At 41.5% G+C, this 24,299-nt stretch overlaps 1 protein-coding gene across 1 annotated transcript in view; it reads right to left on the bottom strand.

Annotated features, from left to right (window-relative positions):
- Positions 1–12,636: 12,636 nt before the first annotated feature.
- The window catches only part of TRAPPC8 (trafficking protein particle complex subunit 8), a 49,611-nt gene continuing 37,948 nt past the window's right edge, over positions 12,637–24,299 (bottom strand). Inside the window, exons 25-29 of the mRNA XM_054394782.1 lie at positions 22,529–22,714; positions 21,882–21,983; positions 15,269–15,414; positions 14,408–14,497; positions 12,637–13,662 (exon numbers count right to left, since the gene is read on the bottom strand). Of these exons, the coding sequence (XP_054250757.1) occupies positions 13,428–13,662; positions 14,408–14,497; positions 15,269–15,414; positions 21,882–21,983; positions 22,529–22,714 (759 nt within the window). The 3' untranslated portion in view covers positions 12,637–13,427. The remainder of the gene's footprint in view (positions 13,663–14,407; positions 14,498–15,268; positions 15,415–21,881; positions 21,984–22,528; positions 22,715–24,299) is intronic.

Below are 24,299 nucleotides of genomic sequence, written 5' to 3'. Positions count from 1 at the left end.
GTCTATCTCTGTCTCTATCTCTATCTCTGTCTTCTCTATCTCTACATTTCTGTCTCTATCTCTCTATCTCTATCTCTATTACCTCTACCTCTGTCTCTATCTCTATTATATCTACCTCTATCTCTATTTCATCTCTATCTCTATCTCTATCTCTATCTCTATCTCTCTCTACCTCTCTATCTCCATCTCTACTTCTATCTATCTCTATCTCTATCTCTATCTCCATCTCTCTCTATCTCTACCTCTCTATCTCCATCTCTATCTCTATCTCTCTATCTCTATCTCTATCTCTCTCTACCTCTCTATCTCCATCTCTACTTCTATCTATCTCTATCTCTATCTCTATCTCCATCTCTATCTCTCTCTCTACCTCTCTCTACATCTCTATCTCTATCTCTATCTCTCTATCTCTACCTCTCTATCTGTGCCTCTATCTCTATCTCTATCTCTATCTCCATCTCTATCTCTATCTCCATCTCTACCTCTATCTCCATCTCTACCTCTATCTCTATCTCTATCTCTATCTCTATCTCTATCTCTATCTCTATCTCTATCTCTATCTCTATCTCTATCTCTCTATCTCTATCTCTATCTCTATCTCTATCTCTATCTCTATCTCTCTCTCTATCTCTCTCTCTGTCTCTCTATCTCTATCTCTATCTCTATCTCTCTATCTCTATCTCTATCTCTATCTCTATCTCTATCTCTATCTCTATCTCTATCTCTATCTCTACCTCCATCTCTACCTCCATCTCTACCTCTATCTCTATCTCTATCTCTATCTCTATCTCTATCTCTATCTCTATCTCTATCTCTATCTCCATCTCTACCTCTATCTCCATCTCTACCTCTATCTCTATCTCTATCTCTATCTCTATCTCTATCTCTATCTCTATCTCTATCTCTATCTCTATCTCTATCTCTATCTCTATCTCTATCTCTATCTCTCTATCTCTATCTCTATCTCTATCTCTATCTCTATCTCTATCTCTCTCTCTATCTCTCTCTCTGTCTCTCTATCTCTATCTCTATCTCTGTCTCTCTATTTCTATCTCTATCTCTATCTCTATCTCTATCTCTATCTCTATCTCTATCTCTATCTCTACCTCCATCTCTACCTCCATCTCTACCTCTATCTCTATCTCTATCTCTATCTCTATCTCTATCTCTATCTCTATCTCTATCTCTATCTCTATCTCTATCTCTATCTCTATCTCTATCTCTATCTCTATCTCTATCTCTATCTCTATCTCTATCTCTATCTCTATCTCTATCTCTATCTCTATCTCCATCTCTATCTCTATTCCATACTTAATTTTAAAAGCATACTGAGATCATCCCAGTTGCCTGTTCAATCTGAAGGCCTCTAGCAAAAGCTGGCTGATATCTAAAGGCCAAATCCCCCCCCCCCAAAAGTTGCAACAGTCAGAATTGTGCCCATTTTTTAGGCAACTTTACAACCAGATGTTTTCTCCTTGGTGTATCACTTTTCCTAGCCTTCTGTTGAAAGATCTCACATCTAGCTTTCCTGAGTCAAAAGACTCAGCACTGCTAAAAAAAAAAAAAAAAAAAAAAAGATAAATGACAGCGTTTGATGAATCACACCAGCAGTTTGGGTTGAGATTTTTTTTTCCTCTTTTCTGCAGAAATGTTGCTTTTTCAAGGAGAAGGTGCCAGTGATGAACATCTCACTGAGTCCCCTCTATAGTATAGTACAACCTCTATGACAACGTTGTCTGAAATCCGCTTCAAGGTATTCGAATCCAGGCTTGTGTAGGAGTTTATGAAACAGCATTTTACCCATGTTATGATTTTATAGACAACTATATCCAATTCAATTATTTTGGCAGTGGAAAACCTGGGTCTGAGGGGAAAATACTGATCTCTATATGATTGTTTTGGTGTTCTCATGCACTAAACCAGAACAATGTTACCTGAACACTGCAAGAGCACTGGTAAATAAAATTCCTGCTTAACTTATTGAAGAATGGCTCTAGTGGAAAGGCAGAGCAACAAATTTATATTTACTAACAGCCATCTCTCTGTTCACCATCTACAAAGAACAACTCTTACAGAGCACCTGTAATATCTGAGAGCATCATCCAGGCAGTGACTCACCCAAATTCACTGAAAGACTTTGATTCTTGCTCCTCTGGTTTCATTGTTGCACAAGGTAGAATGATTTTGCTGATGATCTCTTTTTCAAAGGTCAGGAGTGCTGCCTCTTTTTGCTATTTTAGCAGCCTTAAATTGTGATGCTATCAGGAATATTTCCACTCATTTTTCAAAGAAACTGAAGGAAAAAAAAAAAAAAAGGCAAAAATCAATACCTTCACTACCAGGATCTAGCTACTAAAAAGTCTCATCAATAGAGCATTAGCTCTCAAAAGACATTGGTAGGCATCTTACAATCTCTCATCTTTAACAGCAGACTGAAGCAGTTTATTAAAACACTTCTTTCTGTCACCAAAAGAAGCATTAAAACCTTCTGGTCATCCAAGGGACATAAGTGGCCTCAAATCACCCTGCAGAAAGAGTGACTGTGAAAGAAGATTTGGAGTAATGGGTAAAACCTTAGGGGAAAAAATGACTGCACATTTGTGACACCTTTTTAGATTACAAAACTCTCTGCTGGTTATCAGTTAATTCTGTGTAATGAGGTTGTAAAATATATTAAAAAAAAAAAAACCATGCAAAAACTGTAAAATTGTAGATGCCTTCTTATTCTGGTGGCTGGAACCTTCTCCAGACAACACTGTTAGCATAAATAGCTTCATTCTCAAGGACCTTTTTATCACTTCAAGTGAACTGTTTGAGCTGCTGTGGGTAAAAAAAAAAAGGAGAGAATACTGCTGCAGGTCCTAGGTCTTCTCTTGAGGAAGTCAAGTGCCTCCATTTCTCTTGCACAGGTTTCTCAAAGAAGTGTCTTCTACCCAAGCAATCTGCATCCTAGATGTATGAAGTGAGAGCCTGCTCAGCTCCAGGGGGCAGAGAACTGTAGGAGCTCAGCAGAGCTTTCTCCTCCTTAGAGAAGGATTTAGATTTCCAAAATCGTTTACCACAGGGAAGTTTTCCAGATTCTCAGAGCCCACAGCAGATGTGCTTGTCTGCTTACCCCTATAGTCAGAAAAATGCATCACAGCAACCCAAACCTCTATTTATAGTCATAAAATTCAACAGTATGCAAAGACTGAGCAAAAAGAGAGAATGAAGGTTTTGCTCACGTTCTGCAGCTGGAGTGGATTTTGACATTTTCCCATGAAGAACTGCATGGACCAAATTTCAAATGAAGAAGGTGAGCACACAAATTGTGCTCTTCTAAGTCAAAACAAAGCAGCACATCCTTTCCAGTCAAGTAATTGTAGGATTATGAATGTCTCAAAAACCATAAATTTAAAGACAGCATCCTGCTTGCTATTCATTATGTTAATCCCTCAGTTTTCTTTACTTAAGTTCGTGCTCCAAATGTTCTTCTTGTCTGTGTGATTTGAGTGTTCACTCTAAGCAAAAAGTCAATCCACTGAAGTCATTTACATATCAGAGTAGATGACTGAGCACAAGACTTAAATACTGAATTTTAATCTAGGGGGAAGTAAAGCATACCAGCAGGTCCTGAGCTAAATCCACACTTACCTTTGGCCACCACTGAGAAATGGTCATAATAAACAGGCTTGATTATTTGCCTGCAAGATGTTTTCTTTCCTGCTAGGCAGTGTGACAAGTGCTCTTGAGCAAGAGTGTTTATTTTCCTTCCACAGAGCCTTGTATTTTGTTTAGGCTTATGTCACAGTTTGTATTTTAACTCTGCATCTTGTCACCTGTTAAAATTAAACTCTGCAACAGGTTCTAGAAAAGATGGAGAATCAACACCTCACTTTCTGTTCAACCACAGTATCACTGCCTATGTAGACACCCTCAAGAGGGATCTTTCTATGGTTTCCTTGTCTTAAACTAAGTTATGGTTGTGCATAACAGTAGTTTAATTAGTGTAATTGCCAGTAAGTCAAACAGCTGTAACGGGTAATGATGCCATTACATGTAATTACTTCACTGAGATGAGTTACAAATGCAAGATTGAAAGTGTACAAGCATTGCTCTGGTATTAGCCAGCCAGAAGAAGCCTCCACATTCATGAATCAAGAATCAATGAGTTCCATCCATACATGGAGACAGAGTAGAGCAAGATTTCCTGCCAGACAGGTCAACACCTTTTAATGCACTTTATAAAACATGTCTTGTAAATTGTAGCCACCTTGAAATGAAAACAACTTGCATGCAAAGGAAGGTGATGTTACTTAACTAGAAATTAACCTCCCTGTGCTCCAGGTGGCTTTATTGTGGCCAGTGGCTGACATTTGACTGATAAGGATCAGTTAAGCTGGCAGGGAATAAAACAAACAAACAAACAACTTCTATTTTAGATGAGGAAGAGACATAAACCCCTCAGATAAAGGTTTCTTGGCTGACTTTGTGTCTAGTCCACTGAAATCAATCTAAATATTCAAACTGACCTTTGGGTAAGGTCCATTTGGGATCCTAATGAGTTGGTTCATTTTAATGTAACAGAGTCCTAGATAAAAAGCCTCTGTATCTTGCTGGTAACTAAACCAGCACAATCAAACTAATCCCTGGCTTTGGATGAAACTGAAAAGATACAGATCTGTGGTGTGAGCCCTACTGATTTGTCGTTTGAGCCCTGTTCTCATTATACATTTTGCTGTTGGCCAAAGCCAAGCATAGCTGAACAATTTTCCCTGGTGATCCTTTGGATGAGGTGCATCTTCTGGATGGAGGTTGCTTTCCATCTGAGCATGTGGGCAGTGTATGTGCACAATGGAGCAGAAGGCAAAGGGCACCAGCAGAACTATGGCCTAATCTGGAAGCACATTTTGCAGCACAAATGGTGAAAGCATGAACTAATTAGCCTAACTATGCCTCTCTCAGGACCTGTGATGATCTGTCCATATGGCATCACACAGTGTGGCTGTTCCAGCAAACTCAGGCTCTTGGAGCTAGCTGAACAAATTTGCACTGCCCAAAGCACCTCAGCGTTGCCTCCAAGCAAACCCAAAACCTTTCTTCATTAAATTGAATCAAGATTAGAAGATATACTGGGAGATTAACATAAAGGGTGGAATTTGCAATTCTATTTCTTTGCCTTGCCTTCCAACCAGCTTCTGCTGGGGTCTCCAGTTCTCTTCCAGATGTGTGTTGATGCAGGCCACCCTTTCTGTACTGAAGTACCAACACATTTGCAAGTAACAATGGCAACTACAAAAGGGCAGGGAAAGAAAAGAATATTTGCTAGTCCAAGGAATTAATATTTGGAGAAAACAAGCAAGAGGAATATCTGAAAAGTGGTTGCCTGAAGCTCATTACAACTGACAGCTAAAAGTTGTTCCACTAGATCACAAGAGCAGGACAGAGCATGATGTATCCACACCTATTTCAATATGCATATGGATATATGAGCAGAAAAAGAACATTTTAAAGTGACAATACCATTCCCTTCTACAGAGAAAATTCAGGAATCTCAGGAATTTTAGTGACCTCAGATAAAATTTCTAAAGAAATTAATGACATGGAAAACTAGAAAGCATTTTGTTAGCTAGCAAGATGAGCTCTTGACAGCTGGACTCACAGATCACAGAATGTTAGGGTTTGGAAGGGACCTTGAAAGATCATCTAGTCCAACCCTTTTGCTAGACCATGCAGGGCAGGCCACACAGGAACATATTCAGGCAAAGTTTTGAATGTCTCCAGAGAAGAAGACTCCACAACCTCTCTGGGCAGCCTGTTCCAGCGTTTTGTGACCCTCACAGTGAAAAGCTTTTTCCTGTATGATTTCAGAGGTCACTTCCAGCCAAAACAATTTCATGAATCTATGACCTGCTTCTAAACATTCACTAGAGGTACTCATAGGTATCAGAATGCCTGGAAATAAATGGTGTGCTCACAAATGACCTCAGCCTGGAGACATTCATAGAGATTTCTTGGCTTCTGTACAAATTCAAAAGGTAGTATGTGATGATTTGTAACTGTACAAAGCCCTGCACTTTGAAGTTACTGCTCCTTGAATCCCACACTGACTGGCAAAGCAGGGATAATTACAACAGCTAAAATCAGCCCTTGCTCCCCTGGTGATGATCACATTTCTCAAGCACATCCCTATGGCAATACACATGCTCGGGACTCCAGAAGAACCACTGGGGAAAGTCCAGTTCTGGTGTGATGTGTACTAAGAAATGTTAGAGACAAATCAGACTTGTTTCAAGATACATCATAGAATCATAGAATCAAGCAGGTTGGAAGAGACTTCCAAGATCATCCAGTCCAACCTATAATACTCCTAGTATAATACCTATATACTGCCAATTACCCCCCAAAAAGCCACAGTGGGAATGCAGTGTGGAAGTCATCTTGGCTAAAAGGAGTCATGGAAGCAGAAAAACTCAGCCTGAGGTAAACTTTGGATGGAGTTAGCAGCTCAGATCCAGTACCAGGGTATCACAACCACTTGCATTATGGCTTAGAGCTGGTTACATCTGGTGGTGCAGTCTGCAGGCTCTCAGGTCAGCAAAGCTGCAAGGATACTACTGAGGTTCCAAGAACACTTAATCCAGTGGCACTCACTAGAACAGAGCACAGTAATAACTAGTTTTACCAGCTGAGCAGCATTAGCAGGGAGTTAGAGTCTAAGCTGCTGGAACTGAGCCCAGACATTCAGCTCCAGTAACACTGCTTCAGTTTAAAAGAATCTGCCTTGAATCTTCATAGCACTGGAGAAAAGAAAGTATCCATTATTATTGTTATGCTGTATTCCTACAGCAGTTGGATTCCCTCATTTTGGGTAAAGAACAAACATTTGGTCTCTGGTCAAACACCTTGCAAGTATTGTTTAGTCTGAAAAAAAAATGAGAAGGGGAAAAAACCACAACTATGATTTAATCTTCCTTGAAGAGAAAGGTCAATGCATTCTAACACACAGAAACTGATTACAAAACATGTTACTGATTCCCAATCTGACCTGTTGGGTTTTTGTACTGCTTAAGAAAAAGGTCATCATTGCTCCCCCTTTACTTTGCCCTGGTGAGGCTGCATCTGGAATATCGTGTCCAGTTCTGGGCTCCTCAGTTCAAGAAGGACCTCAGGGAACTGCTTGAAAGAGTCCAGCACAAAGCCACAAAGATGCTGAATTTAGAGGAACATCTCCCTGCTGAGGAAAGGCTGAGGGAGCTGGGGCTCTCGAGCTTGGAGCAGAGGAGCCTGAGGGGTGCCCTCGTTCCTGTTCATAAAGATGTGAAAGGCATTGTCAGGAGGATGGAGCCAAGCTCTGCTCAGTGATGTCCAATGACAGGGCAAGGGGCAAAGGGTGTGAGCTGGAGCAGAGGAGCTTCCATGGGAACATAAGGAAAAGCTTTTTCACTGTGAGGGTGACAGAGCCCTGAAGCAGGATGCCCAGAGAGGCTGTGGAGTCTCTTTCTCTGGAGACTTTCAAAACCCACTTGGATGCATTCCTGTGTGACCTGCCCTGGGTGATCCTGCTCTGGAAGGAGTTTGGACTCGATGATCTTTCAAGGCCTCTTCCAATCCCTAGCATGCTGTGATTCTGTCATTCTCTGCCCCAAAGAACTTAGTCTCTCCTATTTCCTTATACCACCCACCACAGACCTGTGGTAGTTTGTCCCATTCTGACAGTAAAAGTTCTGGTGGAGAAGAAAAAAGAGCTAGGCAGTACCCAACCACTCATTTCTAACCATTTTTCCACATTCACCTACATTTAGTTTGCAAATCCTTTGCCTGTGAAAGGCTGACTTCTACTCCTGGCTTTCTGAACTCGTGTCTGTGCACTGTGCCTGCTTATTATGCTTCCAGGAGAGTCTGAGTCCTAGATCTCCTCACCTCTGGAAAAGGGCAGTGGGAGTTTAAGACAAATCGATTATCTCTTCACTTCAGCTTACACATCAGAAGTCTCAGGCAAAGGTACAGGGCAAGGAACCCAATGGAAATGAGATTTCCTCTCTCTTGCCAGCTGCTCTTGAAAAAATTCCCATTAGATATTCCCCAGCTGTAGATTTTTAAATCAAAGTGCCTTATGGAGGACTGTCAACTTCCATTAACTTCAAGGTTAAAAGTTGGGCAGGTTACCAGTGAAAAAGTGCTTTCCAGACATCCTTCGGATTCTACCTTCCTCCCTGCCAACACACTTGGCAGAGGAATGAATCCTTGAGAGACTGGAAGCTTTCCCATGTTTTATTTCCAGGTAAACCAACCATTTGAACCTGGATCTGAAGCCTTCATCATTTTCTAGTCCCCAGCTCCAGGAAAAAAAAATGAGCAATTTTATTTCACTGAGAATCACACAGTTACTGGAAATGCATTCTGCAAAGCCACCACAAAAGGAAATGAACATCCTGTTTGTCCCATCTTTCACTTCCATCTCTGATATGAATGTCTGGGCTTGAATAAGCCATCTGTAGGCCTAAGGACTGGGTTTGCTGGCAAGGTTTTGATAGCAGGGAAGCTCCAGAGGTGGCTTCTGTAAGAAGCTGCTAGAAGCTTGCCCTGTGTCCAACAGAGCCAATGCCAGCCAGCTCCACCATGGACCCACTGCTGCCCAAGGTCAAGCCCATCAGAAGTGGTGGTAGCACCTGTGGGACAATGTGTTTAGGAAAGGGGGAAAAAAAATCCCCAAACCAAAGCAAAACAAACCAATCTCCAAAACCCAAACAAACACCACCCAAAACCAAAGCCAACAACAACCACCACCAAAAAAAACCCCAAACCCACACAAAACCCAAACCAACACTGCTGTGGAACAGAGGCAGGAGAGATGAATGAGAATATGTGAGAGAAACACTTCAGCAGACAGTAAGGTCTGTGAATAAAGAGGAGGAGCTGCTCCAGGCACTGGATTCCCCAGCAGCCCATGGTGAAGCCAGAGGTGAGGCAGGCTGTCCCCTGCAGCCCGTGGAGGTCCACAGTGCAGCAGACACCCACCTGCAGCTGCTGCAGGACTCCACACCAAAGCAGGTGGATGCACCTGAAGGAGGCTGGGACACTGTGGGAAGCCCACACTGGGACAGGCTACTGGCAAGACCTGTGGACCCATAGAAAGAGAAGTGTCCATGCCTGAGCAGGTTTGCTGACCCTGTGGGGAACCCATGCTGGAGTCCTTCCTTAATGAAGGTCTGCACCCCATGGAAGGCATCCACTCTGGAGCAGTTTGTGAAGAACTGCAGCCCATAGGAAGGACTCAAGCTGGAGAAATGTATGGAGGACTGTCTCCTGTGGGAGGGAGCCCATGCTGGAGCAGTGTACATTCTGGGAGATCACTCTGCCTTGTGGTTTGAACACCTTGCTTCCATTGGCATGGTCACATCTGCTTGAGCTGGGGGTGCTGTTTTATTTCAGTCTGCTGGACAGACAGCAGTGTGGTGCTGGCAGCATGGGGGCATAAAGCTGCTGTAGGATTCTCTCTGCCTCACAAAGCAGCTAGCTGGCAAGGCAGATGAAATTCACCTGGAAATTCAGAGCAGATGTTGCTTTGTCACTGCTTCCTGAAAACTGAGGAGAGCCCTTCATGGCAAAACTGTCCAGTAGTTTTGTTAGCCCAGATATCCTGACACAGGATTGTGTAGGGAAAAAAAATCCACTTGCAATGGAACTTAAGCCAACACAGCTAGGAACTGAAAAGAGTAAACCATTTTGGGAAGACAAATCACCTGCATTAAGCTGTGCAGAATGCTTCATGCTACCTTGGATGTGGACCAAACTTTCCCTGCAGAAGTATTTAGATTTGGTTTTGTCTTCCAGCTTCCTGGCTCTCTCTACTGGAGATACAGCCAGGGTATATGGAAGGAATCCCCTTGCCAAGCAATTAGGGCTGTTTGGGGTTGGCCTGATGTAGAAAGGTGTTTAAAACCCAACTGTTGTGAGCTGCAGCGGAGGAACCATGGATTGGGAGAGTGAACAAAAGGTGGTTTTAAGGTGTGGACTTAGCTAAGTGTTTTAAAACAGCTTAGTCACTCCTGCTGTACACTTCTGTACATCAGAGAGGACAGTGACTGCAACCACAGTCCATGGAGGAGCTGTCTGTGTTCATGCATGCAGCAGTGGAAAAATCACCCCTACATGCCCCATCATCTTCCCTGAGCAGCAGGTTATCAGCAGTCAGCACCAGCCTCCTCTGGGCATGAAGCCTGCTGGGAAGCAGAGTGTCATAGCAGAGAAATGGGATAATTGAGAAGGAAAATGTTTCAGCACTCAGGACAACTTCTGCCAGTCTCTCTGAACTAAATCTCAACAACTGACTGGCTGCCAGTGTCTGCCAGTGTCTCTGTGTCAATGGAATAGGTTGGCCCTGACCCTCTTCAGCAAGTGAGACACATCAGACAAAAGACAACAAGACTCATCCTCATTTCAGCTCACAGCTATTAATTTCATGGTATGACTCCTCCAAAGAACAGATGCATAGCCAAAGCTGTTCCCAGATTCCAAGTGATGGGAGAGCAATTTCCAGCACCTTGGCTCCTCTAATTACAGTGACAAGTCTCCTGAAATCTCTGCTGCGGTCCTTCATCTGAAACAGAAATGCAGATGATCCTCAATAGTGTCTGTTGAGCTGAGAGGAATGAGAGGATTAATTAGTTGCAGTTCATAAAACAATAAGATTAAAATCCATGAGTACCTGCAGAGTGTAATTGGCAATAACGATGCAATCACCACAGTGCTAGGAGGACAGGATTGGTCCCAGATAGTTTACATCTGGAACAAATAGATTGATTACATTAAGGCCATGGTGCAGGGAGAAGCCCCAATCACCAGCTGGTGACCACTCTTTCAGGAGAGAAATTTTTCCTCACATGCAATGTAAACCTTCCCTGGTGTAACCTGAGGCCATTTCCTCTCACTCTAGCACTTGTTACGAGGAAGAGGAGACCAACACTCACCTCACTACAACCTCCTTTCAGGTAATTGTAGAGTGCAATGGGGCACCTGGTATCCTGCACATGCTGCATGATGGTACCCAGGATGATCTGCTCCTGAGGATGCTAAAGCTGTGGGGTTGGTCCCACAGCTAGCTCTGGGATTGTTCCATGTGATGAGTGGAAGGGCAGATGCTTGAACCATTCTCTAACTCTCAAAAGGCTGGTGTTAAACAATGCCCATCAGCACCACATCTCTGCATCTTTTAAACCCCTCCAGGGATGGGGATTCAACCAGAATGTTCTAATGTTTTTGAACCCTTTCAGTTTAGAAGATGGTTGGATGTTAGAAAAAGTTTCTTCTAACATCCAACCTAAACCTCCCCTGGTGCAACTTGAGGCAGTTTCCCCTTGTCCTGTCACTTGTTACTAGGGACAAGAGACCAACCCCACCTCCTCCAACCTCCTTCAGCAAGTAGCAATCTGTAGTGACAGGGTGAGGAACCATGCCACAATTATCAGGAGGAGAACCCTACATCTATTCTAACTTAAAAAGAGAAAAACCCACAGGAATAACATTAGCAAGCATCAGCTGAATTGATTCATAAACTTCTCCATTCTATAAGCAACATTTTTTAAAGCACGTTAATTTTTTACTCTTTCAGCTACCACTAAAGCAATTAGCAGAACTCATTTGCTGAGTGACATTTTACAAATTAATGCTTTACTCCCGTAAACTGATAGAAATGCAGAGTAAATAAATCTTGCTTAAAATGGGACCAGGAAATTACTCAGTCCTGGAATACATTTAATCAGCACTCATGGTTTTTCAAAACAGAGGTGTTGAGAAAATGATTATCTTCTGTTCCAGTCTAGTTTTTTTTACTCTCTGCAAGTAATTTTGCTCATGCAATTATTGAGGGGTGATTTTAAAAAGACAGCAAGCATTAAGATTTCAAGTGACTGACATAAAGGCAATGTGCATAGGAAGAAAGGCTGAAGTAGATTTCTACTACTGCAGATATCTTTTTTTGTACTCAGAAATAAAACTTGATCTCCCTGGAGTAAGAGTAGAGCAAGTGAAAAGCATTGAGGAGTCTCTATACTGTATCCATTGCAATTCAGGGACCTGACTTTTGGTACCTAAGCTGGATGACACTTGGGTGTAGACAACTGCATCTCAGTAGATACTGAATTAGAAGATGCGTTATGAGAGAAATTAATCAATTTTTATAAATATCTGAGGGCTGGGTGTCAAGAAGGGAGGGACAGCCTCTGCTCACTTGTGCCCTGTGATAGGACAAGGGGCAATGGAAGTAAACTACAGCACAGGAAGTTCCACAACATGAGGAAGAACTTTATTGCAAGGACACAGAGCATGGCAACAGGCTGCCCAGAGTGCTTCTGGAGTTTCCTTCACTGGAGACTTTCAAGACCTGTCTGGAAGCATTCTTGTATGACCTGCCCTGGATTATATGGTCCTGCTCTGGCAGGGTGTCCCCTAACATCCTGTGAATGGTTGGGATTGGAAAGGACCTTAAAGATCATCTAGTTGCAACCTCCCTGCCACAGGTGAGGACTCCTTCCACTAGCCCAGGTTACTCAAGGCCTCAGTACAGAATGTATCTACACCTGGAGATTGCTGCAGCTGCACAAAAAGGAAGGAAAAAAAAAGGCCCCAAGTCCATCATGAATATGGTGTCTGTTTTATTCTATTTACAGTACATCTGTTATAAATATAATACATTTCCTGAAAATCTGGAGTAGATTTTTTTTAAAACAGATCAATTGTTATAGTTACATCATAAAGCAAGTGACAATTTCAGTGACAATCCCATGGTTGTGTAATAGTGCATTCTGTGGTGAGATGAATGAGAAAATACTCAAAACTGGTTGAAGACATTTTTGCAACACCTTAGGTGGGGCTTGTGTGCAAACCTTGAAAGGTTTCCATAAACATGAAAACTCGAACCAAAAAGCTTTGAACTGCAGAACTGATGAACAGAAGTGGGTTTGAGACACCTTATTGAACTTCACATTAGGGTTGGGATTTACCATGATTAATGGCTTCAGACAGGAAGAAGCCAGTGAGGGTTTCCTCTTCCTGAACCATATCCTAATACAGCCACAAACATTAACACACCATGCTGGAAGTTGTAACAGCAGCCAAGTCGTCGTTTTGCCAGGGCACAGGACATAGAAACGTGTTCAGATTTGGAGTTAAGGAGTATTTTGTGTTATGAAGATCTTAATTACCAGAGAAGAAACACATTATAAAAGGATAAACTTCTTTTCAGTCCAACCTGCGTTGCATTGAGAAACAAACAGACAAAAGAGTCTGAAGAGTTGACTATTTGCCTTCCTACACAACCTTTAGTAACAAGTTAGGTGTTTGAGGTGCTATTTCCAAAAACTGCAGTAAAATGTCAACCAGCAACAGAAGAAAAGAATCCCATTTATTTTTGTCTTTTAAGTGTGATCTCTTTTTTTAGGAAGTGGTCAGATATTATTGATGATGATCAGTGCAGGCATGGAGTTCTGCTGACTCGTTTCAAAGAGAGTCGCTTGGTCCGCTAGCTTGGCAAACACCCTGGGGGTTCCAAGGTTGTAGACACCTGTGTGGACGAAGCAAGCTTTCAGCTGGAGGCTATACACCTCCTGGCTTTTCAGCTGGAGCCTGTACTGGGTTTGCCCAAGCCATGTGAAAGATCCGTGGAATTCCAGTGCTTCTGGGCTGAAAGAGAGGAGAATGAACTTATTTCTCTGTATTAGCAGCTTACAGAATTCCCTCAACACCAAGCTTTCCCAAGCAGCCAGAACACACTGTGTCCATCACTGCCCCTTACAAAGAGATGCTTGTTAATGCTTTCCAAAAACCTCTTTCCAAAAGCCAGGAACTGGAACTTCAGTTACAGTTCTGGTCATTTTGGATGGGCAGTGCCCACCCTCAGTTGTCTTTGATGACACCTTGGAAGCTGTTGAGTCTTTTTTACTGCCTGCAGTAATTAAGCCACTGCCTTCCCCAAATGCATTGTGCTTGCTTTATTTCTCACACCACCACCCTGCTCTTTATCTTTAAAAGATTCAGTTTTTTCTAGCAAGACAAAGCTAGAATTTGAAAGGGTAACAGTTTTAATCTATACTTATATATAGACAGAGCTGCACTTAGGTAAGATTGCTGAAGCTCAGGTTTCACTAGTTCAAAAGCACTTCCACTTCCCTAGAGAAGATCTGCAGAGTTTAACCATTTGAGAGTCACAATTCAAGGTCTTGTCTCAGCAATAGTCAGAAGTAAAACTGAGCACTGAGTGAAGACTCCCATTTGACCATATCAAGCTTTTATCACCTTCCTTTTTTTTCCAAAGAAGCTACTGCTAGAAAAAACCCTATTCTAGGTCTTTGATACAATTAAAACATTACAAGACTCCCCAAAACTAGGAAGGGTTCTAAAAAAAATAATCTTATTTTATTAACATTACCTTGTTGTTTTATGCCTCAAATCAATCATTACATCTACAACAGCCTGGGAACAATTGGAAAGCAGGAGAGTGACAGGCACCAGACAGAGGCTGCAAAGAGAAATAGTTCCACAGTAAAGGAAAAAACCTCTTACTCTGGATAGTCTTAATTATACACCTTCAAGCAACATAAAATTAACATGCAGTTATCCATTATGCAACAGTCAGACAGGGTGCACAGCAATATCATCATTTACACTGACCAGAGCTTTTGTAACAAAAGCTTTTGAAGCAAAGGGCAGTGGCTCAGCTGGGCCAAATGAAGTTAGCACTTCCCTTTGTCCAGTTGAGAAAGAGCAGTGAGAGCATGAATAGTACCTTAGTTCAGCATGGGCTAACATGGGCCACTATGCTACTCTGAAGCACTGGTCAGCATGTTTTGTATAGGTACTCTCCTTCTGCACTGCCCTGTGGAGAAATTGCCAGCATCCAGCCTAAAGTTTTAGCCAGTACAGTGCCCAAACAGCTGGTGTTAGCCTTTACCCTGAACAAAACTAACACAGTTACAGTTGATATTCTGCTTGTGCTCAGTGATCATGATTGGTTTTATAAATAACGCTGTAGTGAGAAAGACCCCAAGATATTCACAGCAGGAACACAAACTGCTGCATCTGAAACAGCTCTATGGAGGCAGCAAGTGATTTGCATCAAATTAACAATGGAGGTGTTCAAGGCTAGGTTGGATGAGGCCTTGGACAACTGAGTCTAGTTGAGAGGTGTCCCAGCCCATAGCAGGGGGCTTGGAGTAGGTATCTCTGAGGTCCCTTCCAAGCTAAGCCATTCTATGATTCAAATGTTTCTAAAGGAAAATGTTTCACAAACCTTTTTTGATGAAAAGAATGACTGAAAGACTCTGGGTAATGAAGACTTGTCTTGATAAGATTAGAAAGCTGTTCTGGTGTTGGTCTTGCAGGTACTGGTGTGCTTTCTGGCCGAAAAAACTTGAGGAGAACCATTTCTGGCAATTCCTGAAACACAAATTCAGAATGGCATTTAAAATGGCATAAGGTACTGTGCAACAACACAACACAAGAAATTCAGTCACAGAAGCTACAATTCTCCATGCCTCCAGGGAGATTAAGTCTATGACATCACAAAACTTACAGCTGTTTTCCAGTGTGTTTTGTGTGCTACTGAAGGAACTCAGATGATGTGTTTATCTGTCTCAAAAGATGGTAACAGATCACACAGCTGCTTGTGGAAACACTGTGCAAGTTTCACAAAAGCATGCTGTTGTGGCTGTGGTTTGTAAGTGCTTGGGTTTGGTTTGTTTCTAACAGTTAAAATCCATCACCTGCCCCGAGAAGTTCACAACAGGAAAGCCAGTAGCCAAGTCCCACAAAAGAGATCCAAAGTAAAGAATGCAAAAGGTTCTAGGAACATGCTAATGATGACAGAAGGATTTAATAATGCAGAGCATCTTAAAAACTGCCTAGCAAGCTGTTGCAGGTATCAAAGTTACCTTTGTCCCCAGCTGAAAGCCCAAATCAAAGACTGCCACACTACTTGGGATTCATCCTAACCCTGTGGCATAATCAATCTCTGAAGCAGAATATATCAGATACAGAAAGATACACCAACAAATGAGGCAAGCAGGCTGCATTTGGGCCAGCACTACAGAAACTCTGTCCTACAGCATCTAAATCTGTTTTGCAAACAGCATTTATTTTCCTTTATTCCCTCCTGAACCTAGTCGGCAAAAAGTTCACCTTTAAAATTAAAATGACTTTGAGCAGTAAATGTGACAACTACTAAAAGCAAGAGAAAGAAGATTTTTAAAAGCCACCATTAAGTCAGCACAATGTAGCAAAGTAACCTCTTTTGCTTAAGGGTGATGGATTGTACCTTTTGGATTGAAAAGAAATGCTACAGGCAACAAAACCTGACTCAAAATAAGAGAGAGACTGAGCATTCTGCAACAGGTATGAAGGTCTCAGTCAGTGTTGGCCTGTGCTGGTAATACTAGGAAAATATCCAATGTTTTAGGCTTGTAATTCTTCCCTCTTGAGAGGAAGAGAAGGGTGCTTTTAAAAAGTAAGGGAAAAAAAGACATTTCACAGCAACATAGAAATACTTTGTAGCTGATGAATTTATTTGGTATTTCCACCCTACCCTGTGGGTACCTAACTCAATGAAAATTGACACACTGGCTTCCAGAACTGAGATTACAGGTTTTCATTTTAAAGTGTTCTTTCCCCTCCGAATTTCAGTCCAACCAATTCTTCAGTGCCTCTTCAACCACAGATCAGTGTCCTACACACTGCAGTTAGCCCTAGAGTCCATTACCTGTTCCAAGTCCTCCCAATCAGAACTCCCGAGTATTTTTTTAAATCCCTACAAAAGACAAACACGAAGGATTATCTCTACAAACAGACAAGGACATCATGAAATGCAGCAGGCACATTTACTGGTGAAAGTGCAGAGTGTTGTTAATATTTCAAACCTTTAGTTCTGATATCACACCTCTACAGAAGGACTGGAAAGCAGAAAGATTACCCAGTTACCATCACAGAGCTAAGCATTAAGTGCAGCCAGCCTCTGGGTGTCAGATTCAGAACAGATGTCTGTGTGTCTCCAAGTTCAGCTGCTCAAAGTCTAGGGCTTTTGGAACTCTGGACCTAGAACAAAGGCTGAGACATGGCATTTAGTACATGGTCCTCTTACCTAATGCTTCAGGGGAGAACTAAGCATTTCTGAATGGTAACCAAGATGAGCATATGGCTGAGGGGGCTAATAGGAAATGCTGAGTTTAAGGATGCATTAAACTACTGCCCTCCTCTAGAACTTGGGAAACTGATCAAGCCTCCAAACAAAACAAAGATGCCCATATCTACTTGGGCACCTTCACCCTCCCTTCAAAATACACACCAGGCAGAACAAACACAAGAATTAAAACAGGTGGTACTTGGTTGCTGGACTCCTAGCTCAAATGGAGCATTGCCTTTTTAAAGGCAAAGCCCAAAGTTCTGACAGCTAAAGCCTCTGCTTGTTGGCTCATTATGCTTTCTTGCAAAGCCTCCAGAAGTGTCCAACAGACAAGAAGCACCGTGTATCATACACATGAAGGCCACAACAACGGTCAAGACACTGCCTTCCAAAAATGGTGATGCTGCAAATTGAAGGTCTCATCCCCACATACTGCTAGAGGGACAGATGAGCTTGACAGATGATATTTTGATCATTCCATCTTTTGCATCATGTGTCAGAGGTCACAGACCACAACAGGTTCCTTAATCTCTTAGAACACCCTTTCAAACCAAGAAGTTCTCCCTCTCCACCAGATGGATGGAAATGCTGACATCTTCTCACCACCATTTTAAAGGATTTTTCTACATAATATTAGACAAGTGAAAGTTTTCAATTTCAAAACTCATCTTGTCAATGACTGTCTCAATGTGCTCTTAAACCAGAAACAAACAAAAAACCCACCACAATTTGATTCCCAAGCAGTAAGGAAATTCAGCACATTTGCCCCACAAATCACAAATTACACACATCCAAAAGGATTGTTAAGATGCTCAGTCAGGAATAAGGGACAGCACAGAAGGGAACCTACACAGGAAACCCCTGAACAACACTAAGCATGAGCAAAAGCAGTGAAGGCAACTGAATAAGAGTGAACCATACAGAACCTAAGTGATTTGTCTTTCTCCCTTTCCTATTTTAAAATCAGAGAACTTCCCCTTTAAACCTCAGTTTTAAGTTGGTTTCCATCACCATGTGGCTCATCTATGTTCATTCTAGCTCCTCACTACAGAAATGACGACTCCAGGAATAGTATTTTACTAAGACCCCTCTGAGTTGCATCTACATTAAGAATCAACGTTAGCAAAAGTTATCATCTCTGAAGTGCCACACTGCCAAAAGGCCTGTAGCCACACTGTATGAGTTGTATGGATTTTGGGCTAGCACTGGTCTAATCCACAGGGCTGAAGGAGCAACACAGAAGCACAGAGGCAGTCCTGGAGCACGCTAATTCTGCGTGGAAGGTATCCATGTTATGAGAGCACCATGAAAACAGGGGGGGATGGGGACAGCATCTGTTGTGGGTTGTGCTTGACCACACCCATGGAACCTTTCTCTCATCTAGACTTCAGTCAAAGCAATGTGTACACTCACACTGTTTCAGAAGCATGGATATTCTCATCATGCCAGCACACCCAAGTGACTCTTGGCTGCTTCTCACCCACCAGCAGTGTGAAGTCTTTGCCAATCGGAAGTGTGGCAAATGTCCCAGCCTCAAGCTACCACCTCCATCCCACCATACTGAATTGTGCTTTTCATTGGGATCTTTTGAATTGAATTCATAGAATCTTTCTGGTTGGAAGAGACCTTTAAGATTAGAAGAACATGGGAGACAGAAATAAGAACTAAGACTGATCAACAGCCCTGACTGTGAATGGATGTTTAAACTATTTGAAGATTTTGCCCTTTTGCTAAGATAAGGCAGAGGGGTCAAGAACAAGAGACTGAACAGCTGCACTTTGGATGCACTCAAAAGGACCTTCAGTTAAAACAAAATAATTCCTGAAAGCAAGTTTCAGGAGAGAAGCAGAACCCATAGCATTGCCAAAGAAGAACAGCCATTAGTTACAAATACCCAGCTGATTTTTATTAGGGAGGCTTTTACTGCTTGCACTCCAACAGCTCTTGCTAGCACATGTGCTCAGATCTGTTCACTAACACCTCATGTGATTTATTCCTCACATGGCTGCTGGTGACTATAATCTATCACTTTATAGTACCTTTTATGCTTCTGATTCAAGGAAATCAACTACTTGGCTTTTTTTCCCCCTAGAAATGGCCAAAAGGCTGTTTTTTCAAGACAAGACAGGAAGATGTATGTTTTCCATATCATTCAGACAGCTTTCTATATAAAACAAATAAATGCTTTAACAGAGTCAATACTAAGTCTTCTTTCAGCATAGTGTGTGTCACAGTTACAAATGTCTAGAACATAAAAGATGTCAGTAGTTCACACATCACCTGCTAAGTCTGTGTCCAGTAACCTAAGCTCAAAGGCAGTTTAGTTAAATTAAAACAAACAAACAACATGTAGTGTAAATAAGAACAAATAATTCTGTACTCAATGACAGAAAACCAATAAACTTCCAAGTTGTAGTAGTTATTGTCTTGGGGAGAATAAGTTTAGAATTCACCATTCCATTCTGAAGAGCCAATAGAAGGAAAGGCTGTACGTGCATTTGAGCATCCAAGTAAAGGCTGTATAGAATTTTATTGTCATTTTCCTTCTTTTTGTGTGGATACCTACAGAAATTTTACCTAGAGAGAGATTTTAAGCCTCCCCTATGCCCCGCTACTTTGTGTATAGAAACCAGAGGTTTTTCTTGATTTTATTGCAAGTCACACTCCTGTGATACAGCAATAATCACATCCTGCTGTCTGTCCACATCCCTGTTGTGTCCATTACATGATCCACAATGAGCCAAGCAGAGAAGTAATCACCTGTCCTTGTATCTCAATCAGCAGCCCAACATCTCAGAGATATGATAAAGATGACTTTATATTAGTTCATCCAACTACCAATCTACCAGCAACTGCTGGAAGAACCTGAGAAACACAATGAATGCAGATCTACTGCTCCTCTACTACAGTGCTTCACTGCAGCTTTATTTTCCTCAACAGTTCTACAAGATTCTATAAATCCCAACCAAATCCTTAAAAACCTGCAAGAATTAGTCTGAGATACATCATAACTGACAAAGCAAAAGCCAACTGGTACAAAGAATGTAACCAAAATACAAGAGTATGCTATCTTGATTTGCTTTGTGTAATTATTTGATGAATTCAACTAAGATTTGAGTCTTTTCTCAGACTACACACACAAAAAAGTGCAGACATTATCTTGTTTGTGCTTTCCCCCTGTGCACTGTGAGATTGCTCTTGGTTGGGGATGGCTGTATTGCCAGAGATACAAACATTCTTTTGCTGTCTGCAACAGCATGAAGCAGAGGCAGTTCAAGAAGAAAGAAGCTGAAGAAGGGAAGCAGAACACAACAAGAGAGCTGGCTCTTATCCCTTTTCAGAGTCTGCAAGCAAATTCTGCAAGCAGATCTGAGCAGCCCTTTATCATTTAAGAACTGATAAGCAACGTGTGTTGGTAAAAAGCATGCACCTCCATCTCCCTCTGCTGTCTAGACCACAGAAAACAACTGCTACACTGGCAGCATCAGACACTCAGAAACAGTCTAGAGTTTCCATCCCTGTTTATGACCTAGAGAATAAATAAAGATTTACAAGACAAATCATTTGAATGCTATAGTAAGTCTCAACACTATTTATTGAAAATCTTCAGTCAGAAGTCATGTTTTGGGTTAGATTTTCTGCCCCCTACAGCTTTTCACTGCTGGTGTAACTTTAATGCAAGAGCAAGACAATTCAAAGATAATATGCAATCCTTAATAGATTATGTGTATTATTTGCTCTACCTAGCCTCATTTCATCTTATCTGGGGGATACTTTTAAATGTTAAATGTGGAATGAATGAAGTAAAGTGCTGCAAAGTCTCAAACTTTCATTTCTTACACCACACCTCATGGTGTATGGAATTTCTCAATCCTTAGCAGTCTTGAGGTTAGAGGCTTTTAAAATCCAAGTTAAATCTGGGCTTTGGTTATCATGAGGACACAGACTTCACAGATTTATTATAAACAACCATTATCCTGATAGCAGACTTCAACTGCACCACAATGCAGATGTCTTTCTGCTTCCAACAAAATGTTTCAAAGGAATGTTCCTTACACTGAAGAAAGTGAATACAACAATCAATGCAGCATCTTTCTCATCAATTAATGCCATTACAACTGCATTCAAGCAGATTATACACAGAGAAGGCTAATATTCCTCAAAACAAATCGAGGGTGCATTGGGATCCTCCAGGTTGCTAGTGGCTGGATTCATTCTTTTATTCTTTCATTCATTTTTTAAAGTTTAAAACTGAATTTAATGCTGACCACCAGAGTTCCAGTGCATCCAGAAAGAAATACAAATATCTGCCCCTAGCATGTTCACTCATTTATTTCAGGATGCAGATGTTGACTCAGCCCTGTTCTGTCTCTTCCCACCCATCTGCTAGAACCAGACCTCAAAATTCCATTGTTCTCACTCCTAGATTTTGATGCCTACAGTGTGATCTGCTGTTCCACATACACCTTAAGACATTAAAGATAATAAATACCAGAGGGAGCAGCTGACATTAGATCTACAATATAGTATTGCTAAGCACAGCTTAAATCCGCATGTGCAAAAAGCTTTTTTTACAGTGTGAGGTGTGGAAAAAGTCCTCTTCAGATGTCAGTTCTTAAGTTTTCCTGGTTTTCAGTACCAGCGAACACCAGCCAGAAAATACAAGAAAATATATCAAGTCTCTTTTGGGAAAGAAGCAATTATAAAGGAAAACTTCACACTGGATTACCTGCTTCTGAGGAAAGGAAAGAGCCTCCTTCCCAACTGTGTTAAGGGCAACATGATGCTGGCCCTCCAAAATAAGCTGTTTGTTGTCTTCCACCACATAGGCCTACAGAACACAACATAAAGACATCAGCAAAGCAGAAAATACCATGAGCTTCAAAACACAGAACTGCTGACTTTCCTCACAACTTAAGTGGAAGATGTACTGTTCAAGATCTACAGGCTAGCATGACTTATGTGCATGCTTTTCATTTTGCAAGCACAAGGCAACAGCTGAAATTTAGGCTGCCAATTTCTACTACTTCATATTTGCATTCTGGTAAATAAGATCCTCTTCTGCAAAATAGACTGAGTCACTCTTACAGGTCTATGATAAAAGCAAGCATTAACAAATCTCTTGGTTTAAGATTTCAGATTTTTCCCTTCTGAGAAGAGAATTTCTAAGAACTGGGTGCATACAGAGTAATGTAAAACCACTTAAGCATACTTATTACAGTGACAGCTCTTGTCTTTGATTTTTGACACAATTTTTGTTCATTCACCAGCTTTCGGAAAGAAATCCATACAAATGTTCATGAGTCCATATTGAATTCTTTTCTAACAGCCATATTCCATGACCAAATGACCACAAAGACACACAGCCATACTTACCTTCCACAGCACAACAATGTTCAAATCGACTTCATTGCATCTTTGTATCAATCTGACTGTCTCATCAAATGATTGCTTGGCAGCCCTTTGAGATACATGAGGATGAGATTGCACATGTGTTCTTTTAAATTCAGAGAACAAGCTTTGAAAGAAAAAGTCTGCACAAGGACTGGCTGAACTTATTATCTGCAAGAAAATAAAAAAAAGGCAAGAAAGTGCTCTGAGAAGAGGATGCAAGCTGACTTCAGTTACTCTAACACAGCCTAGCACTGTAGGGTTGCAGTTCCATTATCTTGCCCTGCTTCCCATTACAAACTTACACAATGTCACCTCTTGGTTTCTGTGCTTGCCCTGTTAGAGGTCACTCCTGACTAATGAGCTAAGGTAGAGAAACAGCAATAGTTTCTGCAGTATCAGGGTGGCCAGACACTGCAAAAGATTGTCCAGGGAGGTTGTGGATGCCTCCTTCCTGGGGGTGTTCAAGGCCAGATTGGATGAGGCCTGGAATAGCTGAGCCTAGTTGAGGCATCCCAGCCCATGGCAGGGAGATTGGAGTAGGTGATCTCTGAGGTGCCTTCCAACCTAAGCCATTCTATGATTCTATAATTTGCCTAAAACTAGAGCTTTAGGATTTGTTTATTGCCACCAGAAAGCCTACTGTGATGCATCAAGTGTCGTGGAGAGAGAGCTGAAGCATCCAACTTGCTCACAAACCAACTCACATGCAAGTCCCTACTGCTTGTTAATATTTTCAAGACAGCTAGAATTATTTCCCCAAGTCAGGAGCAGACATTTTGCTAGCAATAGCAGACAAGAGACTGCACAGTTTATTCCCCATGATAAATGCCACAGCCAGAAGAACTGTGCTGTTTGTCACATTTGTCATCCTTTGTGCTGAGCTTTTCCAACACCAAAAGTTTGATGGCTGACAGCAATAATACTTAAAGACAGCAGATGAATTAAGAAACTTTAGCTTTCTAATCCCTCCCCTTCAAAAAAGGTTAACTTTCCCAGAATATGCTGTTGCAGAGCTGCTAATCATTGCATTAGCAGAATGCTTTTGGAGTAACTATATAGAAGGGAGGTCCATCCCCACGTCCCTGCACTAGAGAGTATTTTCTTACAAGAAAGATGAAGTTCATGCAGCTCATCCAACTTTAAAAGAGGAATCATCTACCTCAGTTTTTTAGGCCTAACAAAAATTTATATTCCTATAAAATAAGATGGCAGTGAGTAGGTCTTCCTTGGCTTTCAAAAGCTGTATGCATGCGTGGAAAATGTGCACTTGGCATAAAATAAGCATCCTGACATCCAGCAAACTAAATCCACTATGTTAATGTAGATTCCTGACATGATGCAAGTGGCCTACTTTCCTTCAGGGTTTGGGAAAGCATTTGCTGAGGCCAAGCTCATTTGCCAAAAAGGATTCTTCTCCAAAAAATAAGTGTATGCTTGAAAAACAAAAAAGATTAAGAGAGTGTGATAGTCCAGAACCTTTAAGAAAATGCAAAGAAACAGATTCCTTGAACTGCCTGCAATCTAAAGCAGTAGCTTTGAAATTCCAGATTGTTTTCAGAATGAGCTGTAATTAGAATTTTTAACTGAATCTTAGTGAAAATGTAATTAGGAAAAAAATATAGAAGAATCTGACATCACAGATCTCTACCAGAGAACTGGGAAATACACAGATCTCTACCAGGGAACTGGGAAATACACAGATCTCTACCAGGGAACTGGGAAATACACAGATCTCTACTAGAGAATTTGAGGA

This window comes from Indicator indicator, chromosome 31 (genome assembly GCF_027791375.1).
Source record: "Indicator indicator isolate 239-I01 chromosome 31, UM_Iind_1.1, whole genome shotgun sequence".
NCBI lineage: Eukaryota > Metazoa > Chordata > Aves > Piciformes > Indicatoridae > Indicator > Indicator indicator.
Note: the sequence above shows the minus strand (reverse complement) of the source record. Positions and strands in the feature narration are given on the sequence as shown.